Here is a 25,659-nt window from a genome sequence, read left to right as displayed (position 1 = left end):
TGAGAACGGCCTCTGTGAACCTCAAAGCAGAGGCAGGAAAGCTCAAATGAGGAAAAGACGAGTCTTGTCCATCTCTAGTCCCTTCTCCTCCAAGAAATGCCTGCTCCTTCCTTTTCTTGTGCTAGGTCTGTGCTCCTGCCGATCTAGATTCTGCCTAAAATCCCTCATTTCAAACACCTCAAGCTTTCAAAACAGGAAGCAGCAGGTGTTCAGAAGGCTTCCGAGATACATCTGCTGAAGGCTTTGTCTCCCATTTTACTGATTTAGGTTCTTGCCCTTCAGAAAAGGTATTTAAAGCACAGGGGTGGGAGTACAAGCTGTTTCCTCCCTGTACCTCTGAAAGTTACATACACACAGCAGTTGAGATGTAAAACTCACGTAATACCTCTCACTGGCTTGAATACATATTTTATCTCTCTCCATGTCTGCGTGGGTTTGTCAGACAGCAATGTTATTCCTCATGGCACCACAGTGTGTGTAAGCAGATCCTTTAAGACCACTGTTTATTCATAAGAGGTGGGTAAACTCACAAGGAGTTTGCGGCTGCTGTCAGAGGTCTCAGTGTTAGGTGGTGATGCAACATTGCATCATCTGGGACCTGGCAGAGGAAATGAAAGAGGACAGAAATAGAAATGTAAAGGAGTGCACACTTTAATGAGGCTTCTAGTCTAATAGAGAGCATTATATTAAGTACTCCTAAATATAAGGTACGGATAGCATTTGCTCAGTCTCTGAAACTCACTCTCACCAAACATAATGAGCCTAATTGGCTGCCCATAGGTTGCAGTGCGAAGCTTCTCTGCGTCAGCTCTCAACTGCATTGCTATTCTCACTGGCCATTATCCTACTGTCTCCATATTTATTACTCTTAATATCTGAAAATTTGCTCTGCTCCATGCTTATTTGTTGGTGCATTCTTCTGTCTGTGAGGGAGTAAATGTGTTCGAATTACATAGGCATTATGTGATGGGAGACTTTTATCAGAGGATTTATGTATTTCTGTTGTTGTAAATGAGCAATGTAAAATGCTTTCCTTTTAAATTGTCTCATTGCATCCTTCTGTGTATTTAAATAACATATCCTTTACACAAGTGTTTCTTACAGGAGTTCTAGGCACCCTGCTGGCTAATTGATCTGCTGTCATAAAACTCGGGAGTACTAAAAAGACATTCACGTAGGAATATATTTGGTCCTCACAGTTTAGTTGGATACAGAATCAGCAACAAAGAAAGCTCTTTCCAAGCCTCATCTTTTCTGGAAACATACCCTTAACCTTCTCCAAAAGCCCTAGCAGATGGCCTTAGCAGACTGCCCAGAAGATCACCACATTTGGGTTATTCCGGACCAGAGATGAGGATTTAGTTCCAAAGTGCTGAGTCCCGTGTGTGTGGGCAGATCTGTTTCTTTTATGAGGAGGCTGGGAATCCTGTTTGGGTGCTGTGGTTGCATCTGCAGCACTCCACATGCAGGAGACAGTACCTCATCGCAGTGAGGCACTTTGGTAAACAAATACCTAGCCTCACACTGGAATACAGAGCTTCTTTCTTTACAGACAAGTCAAAGTCTTGACAGACAGACTAGCATAACTAAAGTTAATAAAAAGCCAGATTCAGACCTGGAACTTTACGTATGTGCTTCATAGAAATGAAAAGGTAAAAAAGTAGAGAACCAGTAGGATGGGAAGGGTCAACCCTTATGCTCAAAAGAGGGCAGTGTTATGCTGTGGGTTCATATTCATACTTCATCACATGGCAATCTGTCTTGTATAGACAGTCATGCATTGAGTGTGTCTGTGAGGGCTAGAGACACATGGGAGCATCACCCAAGTAAAACAGCTGATACTGCCAGACATCGTGTGTATTTTAGGATTCCTCGAGTTACCGTCACAAATATTGCATTACCTATGAAATACATGTCCCATACTTTCCTACCTATAGTTGAGAGCCAGGGTTCTCCAGCATGCTTTTGTGAAACTTCTTTAGTCTTTTCCTTTTTGCAGCATGAAGCCTGAGCTGTTCAGTGGGGGAGGACTTGGTACCTCAGCACAGTTTGTGTGGGACTGTCCTGGTCCATCTTGGAAGGCAGTAATCAAAGTCCTGGTCAGAGCCTGCTCTTCACACCACATGTTTCTTATGCCCCAGCTCTGCAGGAAAGACAACCGTGCCCTATTTTCCTTTGAACTGCAGTTCTGCAACCCTAAACACCAGGGGAATGTAACACTATCTGTCTCTGCTCCATGGCTCAGCTGCAGCCACACCACATCATGTATTAGCTAGTTAGGTGTGTGATACAAATTTTTAATGTTTTTTATTTTTTGCCCTTAAAATTTAGCAGGTGGCCAGAACATGCTTTCCAGAGCATGCAGGGCATGATGATCCCAAGTACATTATTCAGACTAGTGTACCCCCAGGCTTTGTCAGGCCAGCTTGCCTGTGTGCAGCTCTGTGGCTATAAACAGGAAGGGCATGGAGTCGGATCTCTTCACGGTAGTTCATCTGGTTGTCTATCAACTACTGAAGAGACATAGCCCACAATATTCATCTCCTGAACAACGTTCAGAGTCTCTCTGATGCATTTCAGAAGCTACAGGAAGTCCTCCTAAATTCACATAATGAGGCAGACATACAGGAGCCTTGTGTTTCATCCCAGCAGGAAGCAATTGTTCTTCCCTGTGAAGCTGATGCTCTTTCCCAGTATTCTTCCTGTGTACCTCCAATAACAAAATGCTTTGGCTGAGATGATATAATTTTCCATGTCGAAGAGGTGACTGAACACTAGACAGACCAGATGCTGCAGTGTTTCCACAGTATACCTCAGTACCCCAAAAGAGTCAGGTAGGTGGACAATAAAGATATATATATGAGGTACACATGGGAAGATACACACGGGCGCTCCTTCAGTGGTCTCAGATGATCCAAAATACTCCAGATAGTCCTTGGACTCTTCTTGGATTCCATTAAAAAGAAGAAAGTAGATGGGTGGAAGGTGAATCTCTGCTATGCCTGGAGGAGGATGCTTCCATCTAGGAAAGGCCATTCTACCAGGAATGACCTTCCTTCACTGAGGAGTGATTGGTATTAGGGATGAACCTAATGAACAAACTTAATGAATAACCCGATTGGATGAACCCTGAATGAATGAGTGAGTTTGAGGGCTATATTTTGATAATCTCTTGAGAAGAGGCTATTCCCCTGACGGGCCACAGAAGCTCACTTAGCTGAGTTGGTCTTAGACACAGAAGTTCTGGGATTGCACTGCAGATGTGGTGGGAAGCATGTCCTTGATAAGGATGGTGAGAATTGGGATCAGTACCTTGGAGCTGCCCTGAGGAAGGGAGATCTGCTGGCACAGCACTGTGTGATCTCTTGAATGTCAGTGCCTGCACAGAAGATGGGGCCTCTCAGGCTTTCAGCACCTCAGAAAGCAAACCCCAGAAGTGTCTAATGACCTGTATCTTGACAGGCTGAGCTCTGGAGATGGAACCACACTTTGGTTCATCTTTATTTTTGCCTCTGTTTCAAGTAATAGATGGCATAGTGTCTGCAGATGAAAGGGATCTTTGAAAAGGTTTTTATGGGAGTTTAGGAATTGAGGGTGTGGATCCAGGAGAGTCTTAATGAGGAGGAGCAGCCCAGAAGACCATGGCCTGTGGTGTGCTCAATACATGAGATGCTTGTGTTTGCTGCAAAGTAAAGAACAGGGTTTGCTGAGCTTGTTTAAGTCTCTGAGTGCCACTTAGATCTAGCAACAAGATGCTCAGGGCTGTGTCCATCTGCTATGAAAGAAGGCATGTCAAAAGCTGGTTGATCTGAAATCCCAGATTTAGCTTACAAAATGTCTCCACTGCTCCAATTGTCAGATGAGTACCACGAACTAACCTGTCTGAAACCTATGGCAGACAAAATGTTATGAAGGCCACTGGACTCTACAAGCTGTCCTCAACTAACAAGAACATTGTTTAAGTAATTCATAGTCGATGCACAGAAAATAAATAAATGGTCTGTTTTTGTGCGCACATGGTGCATGTGTGACAGTGGCAGTATTGTGTTGGCAGTCATTTCAAAGGGACTTGGCACTACCCCATTATCCAGCCTTAATTCCATGAAAGAAGGAATACAAAAAGCAAGGATTCTCTTCACTAGTGATTATGGGGGAAATAAAAGCTGTTTGAATCTTAGTTAGTCTGATAATCCTGTTTAAACAAATTATGTACGTTGAAACTGTGGATTTCTGAGATAAGCGTATCTGCCACAGGTCCTGCAGGCAGGGGGAGGGAAGGGCTTGTGTTTGATGTGCTGGGGGACACACGTGTGCCATTTCTGGCCCTGGTACTTGCCAGGAAATTGAACACAAGCCTGGATTCAGCCTATGGAGAGGGTTTAATGTCTTTGGAGGTGTTTTGTTTGTCTATCCATACTGACTGCAAAGGAGTCCATAGTGTGACTAGGCTAGGAGTTTCTGTTTAGCTGTCATGAGCGCAGGCATTTTGGTAGCACTCTTGGCCACAAAAGTAAATTAAATTAACTCCCTAGGGCACAGGTTTTCTGCACTGCTGTCCTGTTGGACGACGCGACGTGCCCCTTCAGCCCTGGCAGCACAGAGGGTGGCTGTGGGGCGAGCACCTAGCCCCATAACTAACAGCACCGACGGTCTTTCCCTGCAGCTCCCATATGGAGGCCGCTCCCCTGACGGGCTCTCCAGAGGCCACCCCCCCGCCATGTCCCCGCTCCCTGTGCCTCTTGCGTCACAGCCGCGGGTGTGACGCCATCAGCAGCCCTGGCTGTGCCGCTGCTGCGTCACGGGGCCGGGCGGGAGGCGAGCGTTGTGCTGTGGTGACACCTGGCGGGCGGGCGGGCGAAGCAGCGGGCAGGCGCCATGGCGGCGCTGCCTCTTGTGGCGTGCACTCGTCCCGCGCGGTGCTCCTTTTCCTGAGAAATAAAACGGGAAGGCGAAGAGTGAGGAGAGTCTGGCTGGGGTTTTCTTCGAAGCCCCGCCACAAAGTCCCCATCTTATTTCATGGGGGTCTTTGGCTTCTTTGCTGTGCCCGTCACCGTCGCTTCACTGGGGGCATGGGCAGAAATGTTAGTCTCTGAAGGTGTCCTGCAGGTTTTTGTTGGTTAATGTCTGAAGGACTTAAAGGTCCTTAGGGTGTGGAAATGCAAAGTATTCGTGTGGTTATGGAGGAAAGTTGGCAAAATGATTTTAGCGCATCTGTGCTACAATTATGTGTATCATCTGCAACGAGCATTGGCAGAGCGCGCACATCGCACCGAGTCACCACATAGTCACATAAGCACCCAAAGCAGTTCTAGACACAGTTGACAGGAACAGAACAGGCACAAGAGTGACTTCTCTCTTGTTCAGACAGGAGAACAAGCTCAGGGCTGGAGCACCTCTCCTATGAAGCCAGGCTGAAGAGAGCTGGGGTTGTTCAGCCCGGAGAAGAGTCCAGGGAGACCTTATCGTGGTCTTTCAATACTCAAAGGGAACTTTTAAGAAGGATGGAGAGAGGCTTAGAGACTTTTTACAAGGGCATGTAGTGATAGAATAAGTGGTGATGGCTTCAAACTAAAAGAAAGTAGATTTAGATTAGATACAAGAAATAAATTCTTTACAATGAGGGTGGTGAGGCACTGGCACAGGCTGCCCAGAGAAGCTGTGGATGCCCCATCCCTGGAGATGTTCAAGGCCAGGCTGGATGGGGCTTTGGGCAACCTGGGCTGGTGGGAGGTGTCCCTGCCCAAGGCAGGATGGGTGGACTAGATGATCTTTAAGGTCCTGTCCAACGCAACCCATTCTGTGATTTCCAGCTTGCCTCTTCCACGGGTTATGGCTGGGGGCTACTGGCAGAGCTCACCTGTCCTGGGGCTCCACACAGACCAGCGAGGCTGCTGACATCTTAAGGCTGCTATTATATAGGTCTCTCACATAAGAGGTCAGTCTGAAACCAGCACTGAGGAATGTGACACGGTGGCTGCTGGTGCTGGTGCTGTGTCAGACCTCCTGGCTGCTGTCATCTCCCAGCAACGTGAATCTTCCTGACTCCATTTTCTGCAGAAAGTTTCCCTACCTTATGTGTGTACCTTGCATGAATGCTGCCTCTGCTTTTGTTGTTCTTTTCCAGCAGTTCTACTATCTCCCTTGCCTCAGTTGTACATTGTCTGGCTTTGAGGAATTTACATACTTTATTTCTCCTGCTTTCTAAATCAGACAACTACCCCAAGCATGAAGGGCTGTGTGAGTGGTATTAGAAATACAGAACCTGTCATGTATGATGCATGGCATCAACTCAAAGGTGTTCAAATCTGACCGCCACCCCAGACTCACCTTTTTCCTCAAACCCTCTACCTTTGAACACTCTTAAATGAAAGCTACTGACATCCCAGTTATTAAACTGAATACTGAATATTATCTGCCAGAATACGGAGAGGATGGTGAGAAATTCTGCACCTTCATAGCGCCAGCAGATCTGATTGGGGGTCGATGGATGGACAATGAGCCAGCTTCTGCTCAAAGTCATGAACTGACAGTTATCCCTGATGCAGAAAAGCAGAGTACGGGACAAGGTTATTATTAAATTCAGATGTAAAGATCCTGGTCAAGATATCAGCAAAAGAGATAGAGAAAATACTGTCAGCTTTAGTAAATGAAGTCACATGATTATGAACATAACTATTCCCCCAGTAACGTGAGATGGGATCAAGTTATACTTGATTAAAAATACAAGCAAACAAACAAAAACAAACATACAAAAAAAAAAAAAAAGAAAGAAAAGAAAAGAATATAAATAGAATGGAGGGTGACTTATCAAAATTAATATTTAAAAAGGAAAAGTCACCGTTCTTGGAGATCAGTATGAAGTTGAATGGTACACAGTCAGCGATGTTACTCGATTTCAAAACAGGGCTTTTCTTGAGTGAATGGAATGTTTTAGGAAACTTTTAGCTTGAAGTTGAAATTAAAAACCCTAGATTTCCATTAATAAATTGTAATTGAATTTAGAATAATCCCATAACTCAAAAAAAAGCCACCTTGGATTTAAAAGTTTTCCAGGAAGTCGGTATGGGTGGGGAGAAGCATTAATTGCCCCTTGGGAGCTGGCAGTGGCACTCCCCTTCCTGCCCTGCTGTCCTGAGCCTTTCTGGCCATAGGCGAGGGACCATGTTTGCTAAGTGGCAGGGGGTCTCAGTCTTTCATTGATTAGGAAAAAAAAAACAACCAAAAAAAAAAAAAAAAAAAACCACAGACAATTGCCAGCTCTGGTGAGGGCAAGACAGCTTGTTTCCAACAGGAAGCGCTGGAAGTCCCCGGGAGTCTCAGTGCAAGGGACTGCTGGGAGGGACACTCTGTGGTCTTAGGCTGGAGAAAATCCTACTGTAAATGTTGTTTTATTGTTGGTTTGGGTTTGACTGTTCGTTTTTGTTGCTTGTTTTGTTTTTCCTAGAGAAAAGGAAGAGAGGGGAGAGGAGAGATGCTGGTTGTTTCTGTCTAGAAACAGAAAATATGTGCCCTTTGACTTGATCTGCTTGGAGTGGGTGTAGCTTGATGACGTGTTCAGCCAAAGACCCTCCACATGGAGTGTTCATGTGTTCCAACCTCCATTCCTACCAGTCACGGGGCAGCAAAGGTAAAGGAGCTGCCTGGTGTGTGGGAGTGAGTCTTGCCATCCTCTGCTGCTCTGCAGTGACAGGAGAGGGTATGGATGGGCCAAAGGCAGGATGGTTCTGCCCACAAAACTGGTGAAACCGACGTCATTTGTATTGCTGCTGCATGCAGTGACCTCCAAAGACCTTTAAGAAGGAGGAAATTAATGCACAGAGGTGAGGTTACAGCATTAGTGATGTACAACAGGCAGCTAGAAGGCAAATGACTCATTTGGGCTGGGCAGAGATGGTGACACAGCAGGGAAGGTCTCGTGCTCATAGCCATGCAGTGACGACTGGTAAGAAGTCGGGTGAGGACATTTCAGACTGCAGGGGAGGAGTGCAGTGCCATGCAGTGAAGCAGGGCATATCCCTCATTCTCAGTCAGCTGTGTTTGTCTGGCCATCACTTTATGAAACTTTAAGACAGTTTGCTGTTTTATGGCTTCATTTCACTGTCTTGTGTGCTTTTGCAAGCTCATTCAGTGATGTATCGCACAACCAAATCCACCCAGTAACAAACACCGCGTTAATAAAATAACCTTGATATTAGTGGAATATTTGTAGGCAGGCAGGCAGGCGGCTGCAAACAGCTAGCTACAGATGCGTATGCTGAATTCAAAACTTCACGGCAACACCTTGGCATTAACTGAAGCGCAGCGTCTGAAGGGTGGCCTTAGTTTTGGAGCAACGCTGAGTAGAGGGAGGTTTGCTGTACAACGCCCAGGACACTCTGTCCTGTCCTGGATCACAGGATGCCCAGTTCCAGGATTTTCCTGTGGCCATGCTGACCACAGTGAGTAACAGTGCGGGCAAGGAATGGAGGTTGCTGGTACAACAGCGGCAAGAGGGAGTGTTTCCCACAAGTATCCAGAGCAAGTGTCTGTGCAGCACCAACACTGCTTGGCCCCCATTCTGTCAAAAATCTTTGGGAAAGTGGCAGCAGTATCTGTCCTGTTCCCCCTTTGCCTTATGGTGATCCTGATGTCCATTTATCTTGGGCAAAGGGTGCTCACTGTATCATCTCTGGACTTTTTTTCTTTTTCCTGCTTGCAGTGGATCCAGAAGAATTCTCTTGTATCATCTCAGTACATCTAATGCTTGGACAATGGAAGAGCTGTATGACATTGTATGTCAGTGCCTAGAAAAAGAAGAATGCCATCCTGGGGCATACACACCACCTACTTCAATCTGTTTTAAACACATACATTCAAAACAACTGGAATTGAAAGGCCACTTTTTTTTCTTTTTTTTTTTTTTTTTTTTTTTTTTTTTTAACCTTTAATTGAATAGTTAGGCATTTTCCATGGGCATTTCAGCATTGATGTTAGATGCCTAAACTAAGTGTGCAATTACCTCCCTTCGGTTTCTGTATTAGGACAAGACCAGAAGATATTTTTATTAGCTTTCTGTGTTTCTATTTCTTCTTGTTAAACTACTTCGTCCAGTAACTACTGCCTTGTATTAACATATTTCCAGTTAAAAATGGTTATGGTGATAATTTATTTTTCTTTTATTATTTTTTCTTTTTTATTTCTTATAATTGCAGTCTTTGAGGTCTGCTTATGATTACAGCAATCATGACAGACGCCTTTTACCAGCATTTTTTCCTTTTTAAATCAAGTGCAAAGCTTGTGAACAAAAATCACAAGTTTCCTTATGGGCTTTTCCCTGGCTTAGTTTTCACATGCTAGAAGGGAACCCTGGGCCCCTGTCTCTGCCATGCTTCCCATTCTCAAATTAGGCCCACCCTGTTGCAGTATCCTTCAGAACTACAGTCCCTGTAGTGTTAATTATTATCTTCATCATCATCAACAGACCAACTACCAAGTATGTGCCTGGAGAAGGACTGGCATCTCCAGGCTGTTCTCTGGGCATGATCCTGGGGACACAACCAGGCTTCTCACTAGCACATCCAAACCAAGATCCTGTGGTATGACTTCATTTAATAGTGCTTGGTAGATTATTTTCAGCCAGGAATTTGTCTAATTGTACTCTGAATCATGTCAGCTTCTGAAACCCATGGCATCTTGCAATCGATTCTACAGCTTAACTGTGCACTGCATAGCAAACTGTCCCTTTGGTTTGCCACCTGACAATTTGATTTTATGCCTTCGAGGTCTCGAATTGTGAGCAACAGTGCATGAACATTCCCTATTTGTTTTTCCCATGCACATTTCATATTTCTGCCATAAATCTATTTTTCATAGGCAAAAAGTCCAAGCACTCATTTCTTGCACAGAAACCACCCTGTTGCTTCTTCTCCCCTGTCAAGTTTCTTCCTCACAACTTTCCTAGTTCTGCTTTACCAAAGCTATTGATATACCAAAGCTATTGTGTTCAAAGGGGTGACGATAATTTATAATCACATTGATATTTTATATTGTTCTTTACTTTATTCTCATTTCTTTTACTAATAATGCTTATTTTCTTAAAGAGTGTATCACCAGGACTTAGTTGCCCCTTGGAGAGAGGAGGATGATGGATCCACAGCTTGCTAAATCTCATCCAAAGACTTGTGATAATAGATTCTTGGGAAGGGGCACTCTCAGCACATAGTCCAGTGCTCCACCAAAACCAAAGAATTCACACACAGGCACAGAAAGGGTTTGCTCCTCACTGGCTGGCTATGATTAATCTTATTTCAGGAACTTTGCTTGCATCTATGCAAACACATACTTAGCAAAGCGATGATAGCAGTGTATATTGCTGCCTAGTGGAAATTACTGCCAATGGTAATTTCCAAGCTGTTGCAACTGCAGTGTAAGGAAGACCGAAGACTTTTAGAGCTATCACATCTTTTCTACAATGTTTGTGAAGCTTGGGAGAATGTTTTTTGCCAAGAGCAGCTACAAACATTCCTTCCAACGTGGAATGATTGAACCACAAGTTTCTGGTTAACCCACTGCAACCTATCGAGTTTCACTCTTGATCTCCTCCTTTCTATAACGCCTGTGGCCCTGTGCACTGGATGCATCCAGGTCTTGAGTCTGTGGCACTAATAATGCATCAATTTCTTCATGAAATTAGGTCCTTCTGGTCTGTTGTTCTTAGCCTTTCAGCACATCTCCTTAAAACTCTCTACGTTCTCCTTCTTGCAATTCTTTCCAGAGTAATTTGAACCCCACCTGTTGGTTTCCAGAATGTGTTTGTTGCATAGCAGGCCCCCAGAGTTCCTGGCCAGCTGATGTTGTGAATGCTAAAAATTCATGTGGCTTACAGGAAGTCTGAGCACAATCACAGCCAAGAACTTCACCAAAGCTTTCAGGAATTCCCAATCCCAGTAGTTTGTGGTTAGAGGTGAGGGTAAGGATGGGGGAGCTCTGTGCTAGAGGCAGGATGCTGGGGTGAGCTTAGCTTCTGTGGTCTTGCCTCCAGCAGGTTTACTTTTGTTTCTCTGTGGCCTCTTGGTTGCTTCAGAGCAGCAGCACTCCACCTACCGTGGATGCTTGTAATAATAAAAAGGAGGCAATAGGTAGCTGGGATGGAGAAGCATCAGCTCAGAAGGGTGGGGATACACTTAAAAAAAGAAGACAGCTCCTTGGGGCCACAGAGGAAAATTGGGAATGGTGGAAACCATTCCTTCAGGTGACCATTTGTGGGTTGTGCTGTAATAAGGCACTGTGTGCAGCGATACCACAAAGTCTTGGCTCTTCGCAAACATAACGGGAGATGAAACTTCAGAAGGTGGTGGTGTCAACGACAGCAGTTCCCTCACCATTGACACTGGTGATGTTGACACTGGGAGCTGCAGCCACTTGTTCTTCGCCGTGTTTCTACCTCTCTTTGTTTTTTTTTGTTAGGAAAGAAAACATCAAGGCAGCTGGGAGCAGAGCTCTTGGTCAGCAACTGTGCCTGACCTACAGAACAAAAAGAATTGGGTGAAACCAGTTGTTTTCTGCAGCTGGCCACTACCACAGAACTTCATTCTATCCCAATGTAGTCATTTGTCAGAGCCCTCAGTGCCTCCCCCAGCTCCTAAGAGTTTATCTGGCTGAGTTGGGCTCTGCTTCTTCACTGGTAAGAGCTGTTGTGAATGAAATTAAAGGACTGGGCCTTTCCCTCCTTCCCTTGGGAGCCACTTTGGAGTTGGTGCTCTTTTTCCTGGCCCTGCTTGAGCTACATTGCAGCTGTGCAGCAGCTGTAGGCACTTGGTCTCGTGCCTCCTCAGTTCTGACCTGGACACACTGACTTGACTTCCAGCCTTCCCCTCAGACCTCATCAAGACAGACTTTCCCAGGTGATCAAATGGCTTAAGGAAGACTCTCATCATTGTCTCCAGACTTGTTCCTGGTCTGGACTCACTAACTCAGCTTCCTGATGCCTTGTTGGTGAGGTGCTGCTCCTGCCACCCACAGCTCGTGGCTCACATTCCCTTGGTGTTGTCTTCTAGAATTCTGCATTTTGAATTTAGAAAGCGTTAGACATGGTGAAGTGTATTTTGATGTCAGATAAGCTTGGCAGGAAAGAGGGGTTTTGTCCTGAAGATATTTTTAAATTTTCCAAAAATACCTTCTCTTGCTGCAGGCCTCGGTATTTTCAGAGTAGTTCTGTTGGTGCCAGTGAGCTATACGAATGGAATCCTGCACTGTGCTTGCCAGAGTTTGAGAGAACTCAGCTGAAAAGCAACAATGAGTAAGATAGAGTTGGAAGTCGAACATGGATGAGCCAAGTAGTTTTTGTCTATACCAGGAGCTGTATATCCAAACAACTTTCCAGTGAAAACTTCTACCTAGCTTTTCTAGGTTCGTTCATCTTTAATGTCAGCCCAGGCACATGCCGTGCTGAAAATAATGCCTTTTTACTGGCCATGACTGAATGGTGCATCTCTGGATCAGAACATGGAGATGTTATTGAAAGTGGAAATAGCTAGGGATGTGAAGGAAAATATGAACTGGTAAGGAAAGCTGATGTACTAGAAGGTAGTCCATGGGGAGGGATTGGAGAAGGCTGCACAGGAGCTGAACTGGTTTGGCAATAACCAATTTCTTTTTGACAGAGATCTCTCCACATCTACTGTGAGCATCACATAACTGATGGAGGCTAATTTAGGGAAGAGGTTGGCCAAAGGAAGCAATCAGTCTTGACTGAAAGCATATTTACACCCATGGTAGAATTAATTTCACTATAGTCAGGACTGCTAGAGATTAACTATCTAAACTAGTCATAAAATCAGTCAGATAAATGAATGAAATGCCCAAATCCACCCTGCCAACTAGCTTACAACAGACAGTTTAGCAATTTAAAATGTCCAATTTATTTCACCATCAGGTGAGCCAGTTCTGCCCCAGCAATTTCTCTACTTATTTGCTAATCCCTTTCTAATCCTTCCACTTTTCTATCATTGGCCAACTCTTCATCTTCCTGTGTTCCAACCTCTCCTAGCACAAGAGCTTTCTGCTAGGAAATTCCTGCCAGCAGGGAAGGCCATTGTGTAGCTCTCTACTTTGTTAAGATAGAATATTTATTAGTATTTTTTTTTTTTACCAAATTTCATACAAATACAGATTTTACTTGGCAAGATCAGCAGTGATTCAATTCTTCATGATTGACAATTTTTACTGTAGTCTTACAGTCTCAGCTTTTCAGTTTTCTCTATTGTTTCTTTCCTGGTTTATTTTTCCTTTGCTATTACTGTGTACATGACATGTACATATCAAGAGCTAAATATCACCATAATCATTCTGTAAGTAAATTGTTCAGTTCTATAACCATTGTGGGACTAAACAAGTCACACACCAAGCAAAGCAAACATGTTGTAATATATTAGTCACTGGAAGGAAGCGCTGCTTTTGGAAATGCTGGCTTGTTTTGGCAGGAAGCAAATGAGCAGGAATTTCAGTGATTCAGCTTTCAGTCTGGGAGGGACAATCAGGAAGAATTGGATCACAAAGAACCTAGAGAAGGACAGGAGAACTCAAGGACTATGAAAGGAAAAATAGTTCTAGTGCATGTAATATGTAATGTTTAGACTAAATGTAATATTTCTCTGTTACACTATGTCCAATCCATCTGTACAGACCTGAGATTAAAGACTTTGGTCTTTGTTTCTTAAGCAATTTACTGCATTTCTGAAAGACCATTTTCAGTTACTTGTAAATGAGCCAGTCATCCACCTGAAGCCAGTGAGGTTTGCTGAGGATGAGCCTGCCCTGAATATCAGTGTTTGTGTTTTTTTTGAGACTTTACAATAATTCAGATCATATAGAAAGCCAAGACCTCAGCTAGCATCAGTCATTATATCTGTATTGAAATTAAGATTATCTACAGCTATGGAATATCTTTTCTTTAATTTCAACATGTACGATCTTTTTAGATCTACCCGTTCTCAAGATAGTCTTTAAGGTTCCAAATTTTATATCAGTATTCTCGAAATTAGTCAAAATAATTAATGTGTTCCAAACATCCAGTTTAGATATTTATTCTGTGCTGAGGCTATTTCACAATATTTTTAAATAGGTTATAAGGCATGGTGTCAACCGAGTGTTAGCGAACTGCAAATTATTAGAATATCGTGGGAAATGGATATAAATCACAGCTCGGGCTTTTGGAACTAGAAGCGCAATGAGTAGAAAATAGTGCAACTAAAAATAACACGGGCACACTTCTGGCAGGCTTCAAGCCAGGGAAGGATCTTAATTTGGGAAACACTCCCGGAGCGAGGCGGCGCCTCCCTTTCAGCCGGGTATCCTGGCTGTGGCTCAGGTCTGTATGGATGCTGGCAGTGCCTACCCGGGTTGCTAGCTCTGGCTCAGGTCTGTATGCATGCTGGCACTGCTGCACTCCACAGGCACCCAGCTCCTTTTGCCACCTCGCCGCGGCTGTAGAGGTCCCTCAGCAGGAGGAGCTGGGGAGTGTGGAGATAAGCCTTCCAGGCTTTTGAAGCCCATGCCTAACTCCGAGCACAAAAGAGAAATTCAAAAGGAGGTGTTGATGCTAACAACCGACATCTACATACTAATTGAGTGCTTACAGCACATTCACTGAAACAAGCCCCTTTTCTACCAAGGCGTTTGAAGCTCACACTCCTCATTCCCGTGGAAGTGCCATGAAAGACCCGAAACAGGATGGGTTCCTACCACCTTCTGTAAAACAAACACGGCGGCAGTGAGAGCGGCAGGATTCGTGTGGACAAAGAGGACGACGAAGAGGGAGCCTGCCTAAGTCGTGGTTCAGTGACAGAGTAAAGCTGTTCTAAGTACCCATTTAATAACACCACGACCGTGCGGCATAAATTGCTGAGCCAGTGTGGATTCCCTCACTTATTTCATTCCAAGCAGTCTGAAGGGTAACTTTCTCTCCATGGGCTTTATGCTGGATCACGTAGCATGCCCTCCCTAGGCCAGCATAAAACATAAATCCAATATAAACATTGCATTGTATCCGGTGGCAAGTTCAACAAAAAAAATCAATTGTGTGCTCGCACTGTTCTGGGTTGAATTTGTGCTGTCAGATAATGTGGTAAAGCTCAAATCTGGTAAAGAGGAAGCACACAAAAAAATCATGAAAAGAATTCTTAAGCTGACGTGTGCACTAACACTTGGCATCAAGAAATAACATTTAAATAATAAGGTTATTAATTAATTCTTCATAAACTTTAAAAATTGTCTGCTTTGAGACAAGGAAGTGAAGTTCACATTGGATTTAACAGTCTCAGTACTTTAAATAGAGTGGCTCAGGAAACACAGTGTGACTGATATAAAATTACGAGGTCTACAATGCGTGAGAACCATGTTCTAGAGCAAAATACTTATTTGGAAGCGGAATTTGGAATCTGGAATGAAATTGAGTAAGTAACACCAGACGGATCCATCATCTAATAATTTTAAACCATTGTTAACGTACATTTCAAGACTGAAAACACACCAGTTTGGGAAAATACCACAGAGCATTTTTAATTCTATAAATGAGGATTATGACTTGAAGGATATACAATAGGACCATGCTTTAGACAGAATGTAACTGAAGATGTAGAAGAAGATGAATGTTCCAGGATACATTTTACTATCAGTAAAGAGAAGAAAATTATTATTATTATTATTATTAATAATAATAATAATAATAATAAAGAGAATAACACAAAAAATATATATAAAAAGAAATGATCTGCCTTTTCTCAATCACTGGAGACTTGCAGGGAACTCTGGAGATCATCTAATCCAACCCCATGGCTCAAAGCAGGGTCAGCTAAATCAGGTTGCTCAGGACTGTGGCCAGCTGGGTTCTGAACATCTCCAAGGACAGAGAGTCTGCAACTTCTCTGGGTTACCTGGTCTAATGTGCAATCACCCTTACAGCAAAGACCTTTATTTCTTACGTTGCTGTGCAGTCAGCTGACATCCTTTGACAGCTCCTTTACCCGTGGAACAGCGGAACATCTCCTGTGAGTTAAAAGACCACCTCCTGCTGTTCTAGCCTCAGTGGGAGGCCCCAGGCACTCCCTGCAGCCTGCCACCTGCACAGCTGCATCCTCCCACTGAAGCTCCATCTGGAAGTTGGCCTAGGATAAAATGAGTGGGAACAGAAAGTGGAATAGTGAAATACGTAGTCCTAAATAATCTCATTTATGGAAACATTTATTCTAGAAAAAGATTTTTATTTTTTTTCCCCCTCCTGATCTAGCATACGTAATTTCCACAAGCTGCATGCTGTATCTACACTGCTTCCCCCATTTCATTTCCCAGCCTACCAGCTTAATCGGTGAAGGCAATACAGTGCAGCTACCATGATGTCTCTCAGTTGGCATTGGTTTTCCACACACGGCACCATAGTTTAAGAACTGCTACCTTGTCTATTATAAAGCTAAGATCAGGTGAATCACTTTAGACATAGAAAAGACAGCAGATTTGGGAATACACACAAAGCCAACATGATTGATTAAGCAGATGGCTAAGTTGGACTGAAGGGAATAAGAAAAAAAAAAAAAATATATATATATATATATATATAAAGATGGAATAAAAACAGGATTAGCAAGAAAATTTTTCACTTTGGATATATAAATCACAAACTTTCTAACATTTTAGACTAAGAGAGCATTACTGACCCTCAAGACTGCAGTGACCATCAGCCCTGCTATTATCAGCATTCGTTAATAGCAGGACAATGATATGTGACACATGGTTCATATGGTTACGTGCACCACATACAGATTACTTTCCAGAATGCAGAAACAAATGTTAAACGGCATCTGCTGAAATATCTTCTAGGAGAGCTTTCTGTATCACAGAGCATGCTTCTTTGTGCATTTTTATGTTTACTATTGCTTGAGGGGTTTTTTGAATGTATCAAAGTCTTCTGCTAAAATATGTTTGACATTTTTTCCTCTTCCAAACATTATTGCCAAAGAATGCTATTAAAATAAAATGCTTATTTAAAAAAAAAAATCCTTTCTTCCCCTCTGCGTATAGTCAGTCACTATTTTGAAAGAGTCTTTACTGAGGCTATGAAGAAAAGAGAAAAACGAAGATGCAATAATCAGAACTAGCGGAATACACTTTACCTCAGGCTCCATCTTTGCTGGGTTTCTGCCCTAGCTGTTGATGGGCTCTGTAACCTCTGTACCCTTTTCTCTACGAATGCTTCATAGCTTTGCAGTTCTGTAATATGTTCTTCCACTCATGTTCACCACTTCAAATGGCGAACTCTGTAATGTCTGCAACCCCTTCTCATCTTTACGTTCAGTATGGGGGCACATGTTTCCATGTTGGCACTCAAAAATTTGCTGGAAAAATGAACTCCACGGAGGAATTGTAAGTCATCTGAAAAAAAGTACTTCTTTTAGGTCATTTAAAAATTCTTGCTCCATAACTTCATGTGCTCCCCTTTCATTCTCGGTTATGAAAACTAAGACATAATCATTTCCTATCTGCCTTCTTTGTACCATCACAGTTTCATAAACCGTTAACATATTCCTCCTCAGCCATCTGTTTTTCAAACTGAAGAGCCTCAGCTTATTTAATCTCTCTTCATACAGAAGGTGTTCCAAATTCCTGCTTATCCTAGTCACCCTTCTTTGTATCACTACTATATCCTTTTAGAGACAGTAGGACTAGAAATGCATGGTATCCAAGATCTGTGGAGGCACAATGGACATATTCAGCAGAATGCCGTTTCTATTTTGCTTTCTTTCATTTCCTTTCATAGCATTTCCTAACATCTTATTTCCCTTTTTGACTGCCACTACATTAGCAGTTTCTTAAAAAATATAGACAGTGACTCCCCTTCCCTCCCCCCCCCCCCCCTCTATTTTCTGAATAACTGATTGAAAGACTATTATTGCAAATTATTTGCTTTTGCCTCTCACTAAAAGTACATCAGGAATTTTGCCAGTACTTGTCTGGGCACAACTCAGACCAAGGAACTTGATGACTGTTGGGTAACATCTGAAGCTTAGCTTCAAATATATGTAGAGTCATGCTTGCAGTGTCACCCAAGGTCTCCTGAAAGTGTGCTAAAGACATTCAGGGAACAATGTGACTGAAGCAGTCTGCTAGTTAATGCAACCTCTCAACAGCAGAGGAAAATATAGTGAAAAAGGGTGATTATTTTTAAGGGTGTCAGACAGTAAAAGACTGTCCTTGCTAACCTAAGTAGAACAAAATGAGTTTGCTAGAGGAAAAGCCCCAGCAACAGAAGTGGTGTGACTTAATATCCCGGACATTAGGGCTATTGAGCACGTCTCAAAACTCAGTGTGACCATATGTACAGATAACAATTTAATATTTACCATCAGTTCTTGGCACTAGGCAGGAATTATTTAAGAAATACAATGTCAATGCAGTAGTGTGTCATTAATACTTCATTCCCTTTCTTTAGAATTCTATAAAGAAATTCTAATAAATGGAACAAAGATTACCAGATTTTTTTTCTTCTGTTTCAGTGTAGATATTCACTACATTTTTTAGAAAGGTTGTTAGAAATTAAGGAGATCTACAGAAAATAAAGGCATTGTGTCCATATACCTTAGTCAACTCATTTTAATCCACTTCTTCATTCTATTCATCTGGTATCGAAAGGCAATATTTACTTACATAACTCAGGAGTGCTGTGAGTGATAATTAATGCTTATAGGAAGTGGTATGATTGAAATGAAGATGTACTTCCAAAGCATTATTAATTTTATTATCATCATTATTACTCTACTGGGCTATTGTAAATTACTGAAAGAGCCAATTACCATGGATTTTCCCAAGATGACTTCGTAAGGTATTAAAAGGAGAATGTTACACTGCAGAAAACTACAATGAAGTTGTAAAGCTGAGATTACAGTCTATGCTGTACAATGGTGTCATCCATGCTGGAAGCAAAAAAAAAGTCAAAATAATTTGTAAGTGCCAATTAAAACAAAAATGTACTAATCTGTCCTTTACCTTGTGGATACAGTGACTCCTTTACTGCTGGCTGAAAAGTTCCCACCTCCACCGCAATGACATTTAACTCATATGCCAGAAATGTTTGTAATTTCAGAAAAAAAGGTCATGGTCATGATTATAAGCAACTGGGTTTCTGAAGTTTAATGAGGACCCACTTATCAACTGAGCTGCTGAATATGATGGTGAGGAAGCTCCCACCGCTGAGAACATGAGCACAGGTCAGCTCCTGTGGTCCAGCTGGCAATGAGACTTGGCTGCCCCATGGCTGGAAGCAGGCATGTGTGCAGAGTGTGACGAACTGCAGCACAGCTGGATCAAGAGATGCCTGGCAATAAGGCTTCCAGCTATGGGTTCTTATCCTCTGTGTTATAGGATACCTTCCTCAGGTAAAGCAATCTGCCTGCATCACTGTGCTCTAAAGTGTGCTGTGAAATGAATCCAATTAAAATCTGCACTAACAACATTGTTTGGGGAAAGAGAGTTTTTGAAAATAGAGATCATTTATAAAGCTGGTTTGGAATATGGCTAAACCTCGAGATTGTCCCCATGAAGATTTAAAACAGTTTTGTTAATACTCACTTTAATTGGTTATTTGGATTAATATTCTTGAATTTCCCATGAACACAAACCAAATTATACTGTGAAGAAAATTCACTTATTTCCACTGGCAGTAAGAAATAATTTCTTATGCATAATTTCTGCCTCTTATTTGAGAAGCTTCCTAGACATTCCAATTTAGGTTCTTGATGAGTTGAGAATAAAAGATTTCCCTATTCTAAACTGAAAGATTAATTACAGAACAAAGACTGCATATGAAGAAAAATAATGTTATTCCTCAGCCCGTACTGACGCTTAGAGAAAGTAATTAGTTAGGAGTCTAATCAAACCCCAAGTAGGGTTTGTAGGGAAGGTTAAACCATCTCAGGTCTTGCTGACACTTTGCTGTTCTGGGTGCTGGAAAGCTTTGATTTAACTGAAACAATCCAAGAACCTGAGAAGATACTCTTCCTGTGACAGCAATCTCCGAATTATCGGAAAGCGTGGTCTAGAGGGACAAGGGGACTTATGGCAGCTGACGAAGTTGTCCTATAAAGCTGCAAGCATGGCAGTGTCATGCAGGACAAGAAGGCAGTGTGTACTCATTGAGCTGATGATGCTCATAAAGGGCTCAACTAATGCAAAGACTAATTTGTTTGGGACTTCCTTACAGGACTGCTTTGCTGGGATATGAAGCCAATCCCAATGACGCTGTGAACATTTCAATGTCTTGATGCTGTTGTTGAGTTACTGACCAATGTGTTGACGTTAAAAAGCCCTTCTGCAGGATCAGGATGGTTGTACTCAAACATTGCATGGCGGACTTCATCGTATCATGCCTGGTCACCCATTTTGGGTCAGGCTGGATGTTGGGAAGATGTTCTTTAAGTGTGGTTGTAGAGTGCAACAGGCATCCTGAAGAGGTGGTTGATGTCCTGTGCCTGTCATTGCCCAAAAGGCGGCTGGATAATGCCCCCAACAATACACTTTATTTGGTTTAGTTACTTTAGAAACTTTAGTTACTTTATTTATTGTTTAGCCCAGAAGTGGTCATGCAGGTGGACTTGGTGATCATCGTAGGGCCTTTTCAACTCAACTATGGGATTCTATTCCACGCTGTTGTTTGACTCAGCCTTTGCTCAAGCTCTGGGGCAAGCCCACCCTTCGAAGCCTCTACCCCTTGTGTGCAGCGCCTCGCCCTTACGGCATGGAGGTCGTGTGAGGCCCGCCAGACCCCGCCACCACCGCTGGCCGATGGCGACCAGGGTGACACAACCTCCGAGCACCAAGCTGCCGGGAGCTGTCCCCTGAGGCAAGCAAGATGCCGCCAGCCGGGCACATGGCAGCACATGGCGACATGAGGGACCCGCCCGCGCCCCGGCGCTGCCCCTCAGGGCACGCCCTGCCCCGGGAGCCCTCCACCACCGCGGGGGCGAGTCCTGCCCTCGGGGACGAAGCCCCCCTCAGCACTCCGAGGGGTCTCCACCTCGCTCCCCTCATCGAGGAGCACCCGGAGCCCCCCGAGGGCCGCTCGCAGCGGGCTGAGGGCGGTGTTTGGGGCCGCCGCCACGCGTTTCAAACGGGCCAACCGCCGGGCGCGGAGGGAGGGCGGGCCGCGGCGCAGTCCCCGCCTGGGACTTTAAAGCGCCATTTTGTGCCGGGCGGCCGCGATCGATCGGCGCTCCCAGCCGGCGGGCGGGCGGTGGCGGAGGAGCGGCGGGCGCCCGGCTGGCGGAGCGGCGCCCGTCCTCTCTTCGCCTCCCCGCGCCTCCTTCGCGCTCCCCCCCCCCTCTTTTTTTTTTTTTTTTCCTCGCCCCTCCGCCTCCATGACCCGCAGTCGGAAGCAGGCGGCGCTGGAGAGAGGAGCCGGGAGGATGAACCACGAAGCGGGGAGCGCCGCGGAGGGGGCCCGGGAGGAGGTGGCGGTGGAGGCGGCGGCGGGGGCAGCAGCGGCAGCGGCGGCAGCAGCCGATGGTGGCGGAGCGGCGGCGGCCGCTTGGGGGCTGCAAGGGGAGGCGGAGAAAGTTGTGTACTCGCGGTCGCAGGTCTCCTTCGCCGGCACCAAGGCGCTGAGCGACGCCCTGAAGCTCTTCATGCCCAAGTCCACCGAGTTCATGAGCTCCGACTCGGAGCTCTGGAACTTCCTCTGCAGCCTCAAGCACGAGTTCTCCCCGGTCATCCTCCGCAGCAAGGACGTCTACGGCTACGCCTCCTGCCGCGCCGTCGTCCCCGACCCGCCGCCGCCCTCCTCCGAGCGGCCCCGCCGCCGCCCCGGCAAGCGGCGCCTCCCGGCAGCCGCCGCCGCCAAGCGCCGGGCCGTGGCCGCGGGGGGCAGCGCCAAGCGGCGGCGGAGGCGGCGGCGACGCAGGAGGGGACGGGGGTGGCAGCGCCAAGCGGCGGCGGTGCCGGGCGAGAAGGAGGAGAAGGAGGAGGAGGAGGAGGAGGACAGCGAGCGGGGCGCCCCGGCGCAGGGGCCGGCTTGGGAGCCGTTCGGCGGCCGGTCGCTGGAGGAGATCTGGCAGGCGGCCACCCCCCGCCTCACCTCCTTCCCCACCATCCGGGTGCGGGGCAGCGTGTGGAGCCGGCGGAGCCTGGCGGCGGCGCTGCGGCGGGCGCAGCGGATCCTCGGCGTGGACCTGGCCCCCGTGGTGCGGGTGCGCCGCCTGCCCGTGGCGCCGTCGTGAGGCCGCGGCCGCCGCCCGGCTCTGCCCCGCCGCGGACAAAGAGACCGATATCAGTCACCTGTTTACATTGCTTTCGTCTGGATCATGTCCTTCTGCTGCACTTTACGGCTCGCTCGGACTCGGGACGGGGCGCCGGGACCCCCACCACGACCCCCTTTCCTCTTCCCCCCCCCCCCCCCCCCCCCGGTACCGGGGGCAGCCTGCGGGGCTCCGGCCTCTTGCAGGCTCCGCGCGTGGGGACCAAGTTCCGCTTCCACTTCTCCCCCTTCGGGCTACCTCACTGGTCCAGAAGTCCACCCAAGAAGTTATTTTCCAAAGGAACTTTTCTTTCATGCTTGTATAATAAAGCACCATCCGATTCTCGCTGTCCCCCCCCTCCCTCCCCTTTTCCGACGGATTATGTATGCTTTGTGGTGTTGCACTAGTATGTGCTCAGGGTATTTTGAATCCCAAGCATTCCCAAGTTTCAGTTTACTCTGATCAAGGATGCGTAAAGAATGGAGGTTCAGGACTTGTGGCTGTTCTTGATGGTGCAAAAAAAAAAAAAAAAAAAAAAAAAACCAACAAAAAAACCTTTTTTTTTTCAATTTCATGGGCTTAGTGATATATAAAGATGTATTGCGCAGTATAATTGTTACACTTTTGTATCTAAAGTCATTTTTAAAGTTTTCTAGTTGAACTAAGTATTTGTTTCTATTGAGCACCTAAAGATAGAATCATCCTGATATTTTATAAACCTGTTTACTTTAGGGAAGCTCATTTGGTCAACCTAAGTGAACTTAATAAAAGGCAAAGAACAAGCGGCGTTTCAGTTCAATGAAACTGGACTGCACAGGGATGGGTTCTTTGGTGGCGTACGCCATGTATGTGCCTGGTGAAGGCACCAGGGGTGTCTCCTGAAAACAAATTTAGGGTTTGTGAAAAATGTAACTACTCATCAAAGCAGTTCCTAGGTGTCTGAAGGTGAACTGTGATACGATGTTGGCATTAACGGCAAAAAAAGGAGTCCTCACATGACCCAAACACCACACTGAAGTGCCTATCTCTGCAGCAAGACTTCAAGCCTGATCGCTTCAGCGCTGGTTGTCAACCTGGAGCTCTAAGATGGTTAGAGGTTGATAATCATATCCATGTAATTACTTGCACATAATTATTTTCATAAACCTCTTCTGGGTTTCACAGTGGACTGTGATACAAGATTCATAACGTAGTTGGACTATTTTGCCTGAAAAACACCATCTTGTCATTCTGTCTCGTGGGCATTCCCTCCTGAATATGATTTTTTAAGGGCTTTCCTTAGGTTTTGCCCAGTGTGGTTGGTGTATGAGAGGCAAAGGTATGGGGGGACTTTTTTTTTCCGAGCTTGGGGAAGAACAAGAAGTGCTTGGTGAGAGAGAGTTTGTGTCCCTAGTATCCTAGCAAACAAGAAACTTCTCAGTTTCCACAGTGGAATGAATGACTTCACAGCTTGTTTATAGAATGGTTTGGTGACTTTAAATTTCTTTTCTGATTGCTATTGACTCCTTGTTGCCTGCTCTTCCTGGAGGTAATAAGACAGCTAGATGTGTAGAGGGTGTTTGCAAAAATTTGCTAATGCTAACCTGAAGCAAACAGCTTCTGAAACCTGTTTATATTACATAGTTCTTACCTAGCAAAGCTGCCAAGTTCTTATTCTTCCAAACTAACAATCTATTCTATAACCATTAGGCTTTTGAAATTGTTTACATAACGTTAGACTGCCTGCTGATTGCTGCAGTAGTGCCACGTCACATTTCAGAAGGGAATTAGGAAATGAAAGTTCAAGGGTGCATATTGTTGAGCTATTTCTCTGGCTATAATACCTGCTCAAATCTAAAAGCAACATTGTGTTGATTTAAAACTCAATATGACATTTTGCAGCATGACCAAATGCCAAGGCTCCAAGTATTTCAGTTTTGACTCTAAAAATGCAACTTAAGAGGGTTGTTGCTAATACTTGAAGTCTGTAGTTGACTTCACTGATGTTCTGCTCCTCCTGTTAGGTCGATTTCTTTAGTATACTTTTGAAAAATCTGTGTAGAGAAATGATAAAATTTAAGCAATTGTCTTGTGCAGATTTTTCACATAACCCATCAACAGGAGTGGGACAGACTGGGTCAAATTTCAGGGGCAGAGTTAAGGCTGCCAGAGGTATGATATGGGAGATACCATATTAAAATTTGTGCTGCCTTGTTTTGAGTGTTGTACTGAAATGTTCTTTGTGGGTACAAAGAAGTGTGAAATATCTCTAGCTCTGTTGAGTGACTCTTCTGGTGCAGGCTGTATGCAGGGGTGCAGTGTGTTTTGCTGGTACCCTGTTAGGAAGTTGGATTAAGATCTGCCAGCTGCACTTAGAGGTTCTCAGCTGAGCTATTTCAGTCTGTGAATTCAGTTGGGGGAGGCGGGGGGCGGATCTTTAGTCAGGTTTTCTGATAAATTAACGTGCTGAAATAGCTCAGCAAAGGGCTGGTTTACAGGAGAGAGTGTGAAAGCTAACAGCTTACAGGAAAGCTAACACGGCTTAAGCTCATGGTTGTATTCATGACAGTTTGTTGCAATCCACTGCAGGATTACCTGTAGTCCGGTTCATCCCCTCTTTTCCCTCTCAAAACAGCAGTCCCTAACTACATCTTTGTCTTTGTGCTCATCTGAGGAAGCTACTCACTCAGAAACCTGTTCTATTTTAGTTTTGGCCAGGTTGATGGTTGTCAGATTTTTTTGGTCCTCCTAGCTGCCGACCAGAGCTGAGGACCTTCAGAAAGGCATATGCAAAACTGCTGCAATATTGAATTAGACAATTTTAAAGCATAGAAGCCTTAGGTTTTATATCATATGAAGGATTAATAATGTTATTGTACTTTATCTATACAGATGCTGTTGGAGAAAGTGTAATGGATTAGATGGATTTCTGGTCTTACTCGGTGTGGCTGTTCGTATGCACTGTGAGCAGTGTGAAAGGTGTGATTTGCCTTATTTAACTCAGTGGGTTTCATTATCCTTTCATATGGGGATGCTTCTGAGACTGACAAAATGCAGGCCCAGAATAAATCCAGTGTACAATGCCCGTTCAGTCAGCACGGCTGGTTTCATATTAAACAGGAATCTTGTGGTAGCCTCTGTTGCCAGACTTCTGTTGCAGTAGCTGGTTCCCTCCCATATGAGCTCCCCTCATACAATGACTTTGTGTTCTGGAAGTTGTTCTCTTTCCTTTACCAAAATGTGAATTTTTATCCAATCATTCAAAGATTATTGAATTTCAGAATGCCACAGTGCCAGAAAGAGTTGTGTGATGGCCCCAGACATCAAGGAGAGGTTTGAGACAACCATTGTGTCTAACACGTTGCATAGTGTAGGCTTTGGATTCAAGAGGCAGTGCCTTCCTCTGAGTCATTGTGCAAGCACA

At 44.7% G+C, this 25,659-nt stretch overlaps 1 protein-coding gene across 1 annotated transcript; it reads left to right on the top strand.

Annotated features, from left to right (window-relative positions):
- Window positions 1-21,205: 21,205 nt before the first annotated feature.
- On the top strand, window positions 21,206-23,038 carry CCDC71L (coiled-coil domain containing 71 like). The gene has a single exon (XM_027459190.3). It carries the CDS (start codon window positions 21,381-21,383, stop codon window positions 22,236-22,238), a length of 858 nt encoding a protein of 285 aa, XP_027314991.2. The 5' UTR covers window positions 21,206-21,380; the 3' UTR covers window positions 22,239-23,038.
- The last annotated feature ends 2,621 nt before the right edge of the window (window positions 23,039-25,659 follow it).

This window comes from Anas platyrhynchos, chromosome 1 (genome assembly GCF_047663525.1).
Source record: "Anas platyrhynchos isolate ZD024472 breed Pekin duck chromosome 1, IASCAAS_PekinDuck_T2T, whole genome shotgun sequence".
In the NCBI taxonomy this organism is placed as follows: Eukaryota; Metazoa; Chordata; class Aves; order Anseriformes; family Anatidae; genus Anas; species Anas platyrhynchos.
Note: the sequence above shows the minus strand (reverse complement) of the source record. Positions and strands in the feature narration are given on the sequence as shown.

Excerpts from the sequence above, each read along its gene's own strand:
- CCDC71L (XM_027459190.3), top strand. The coding sequence starts at position 21,381 with ATGACCCGCAGTCGGAAGCAGGCGGCGCTGGAGAGAGGAGCCGGGAGG.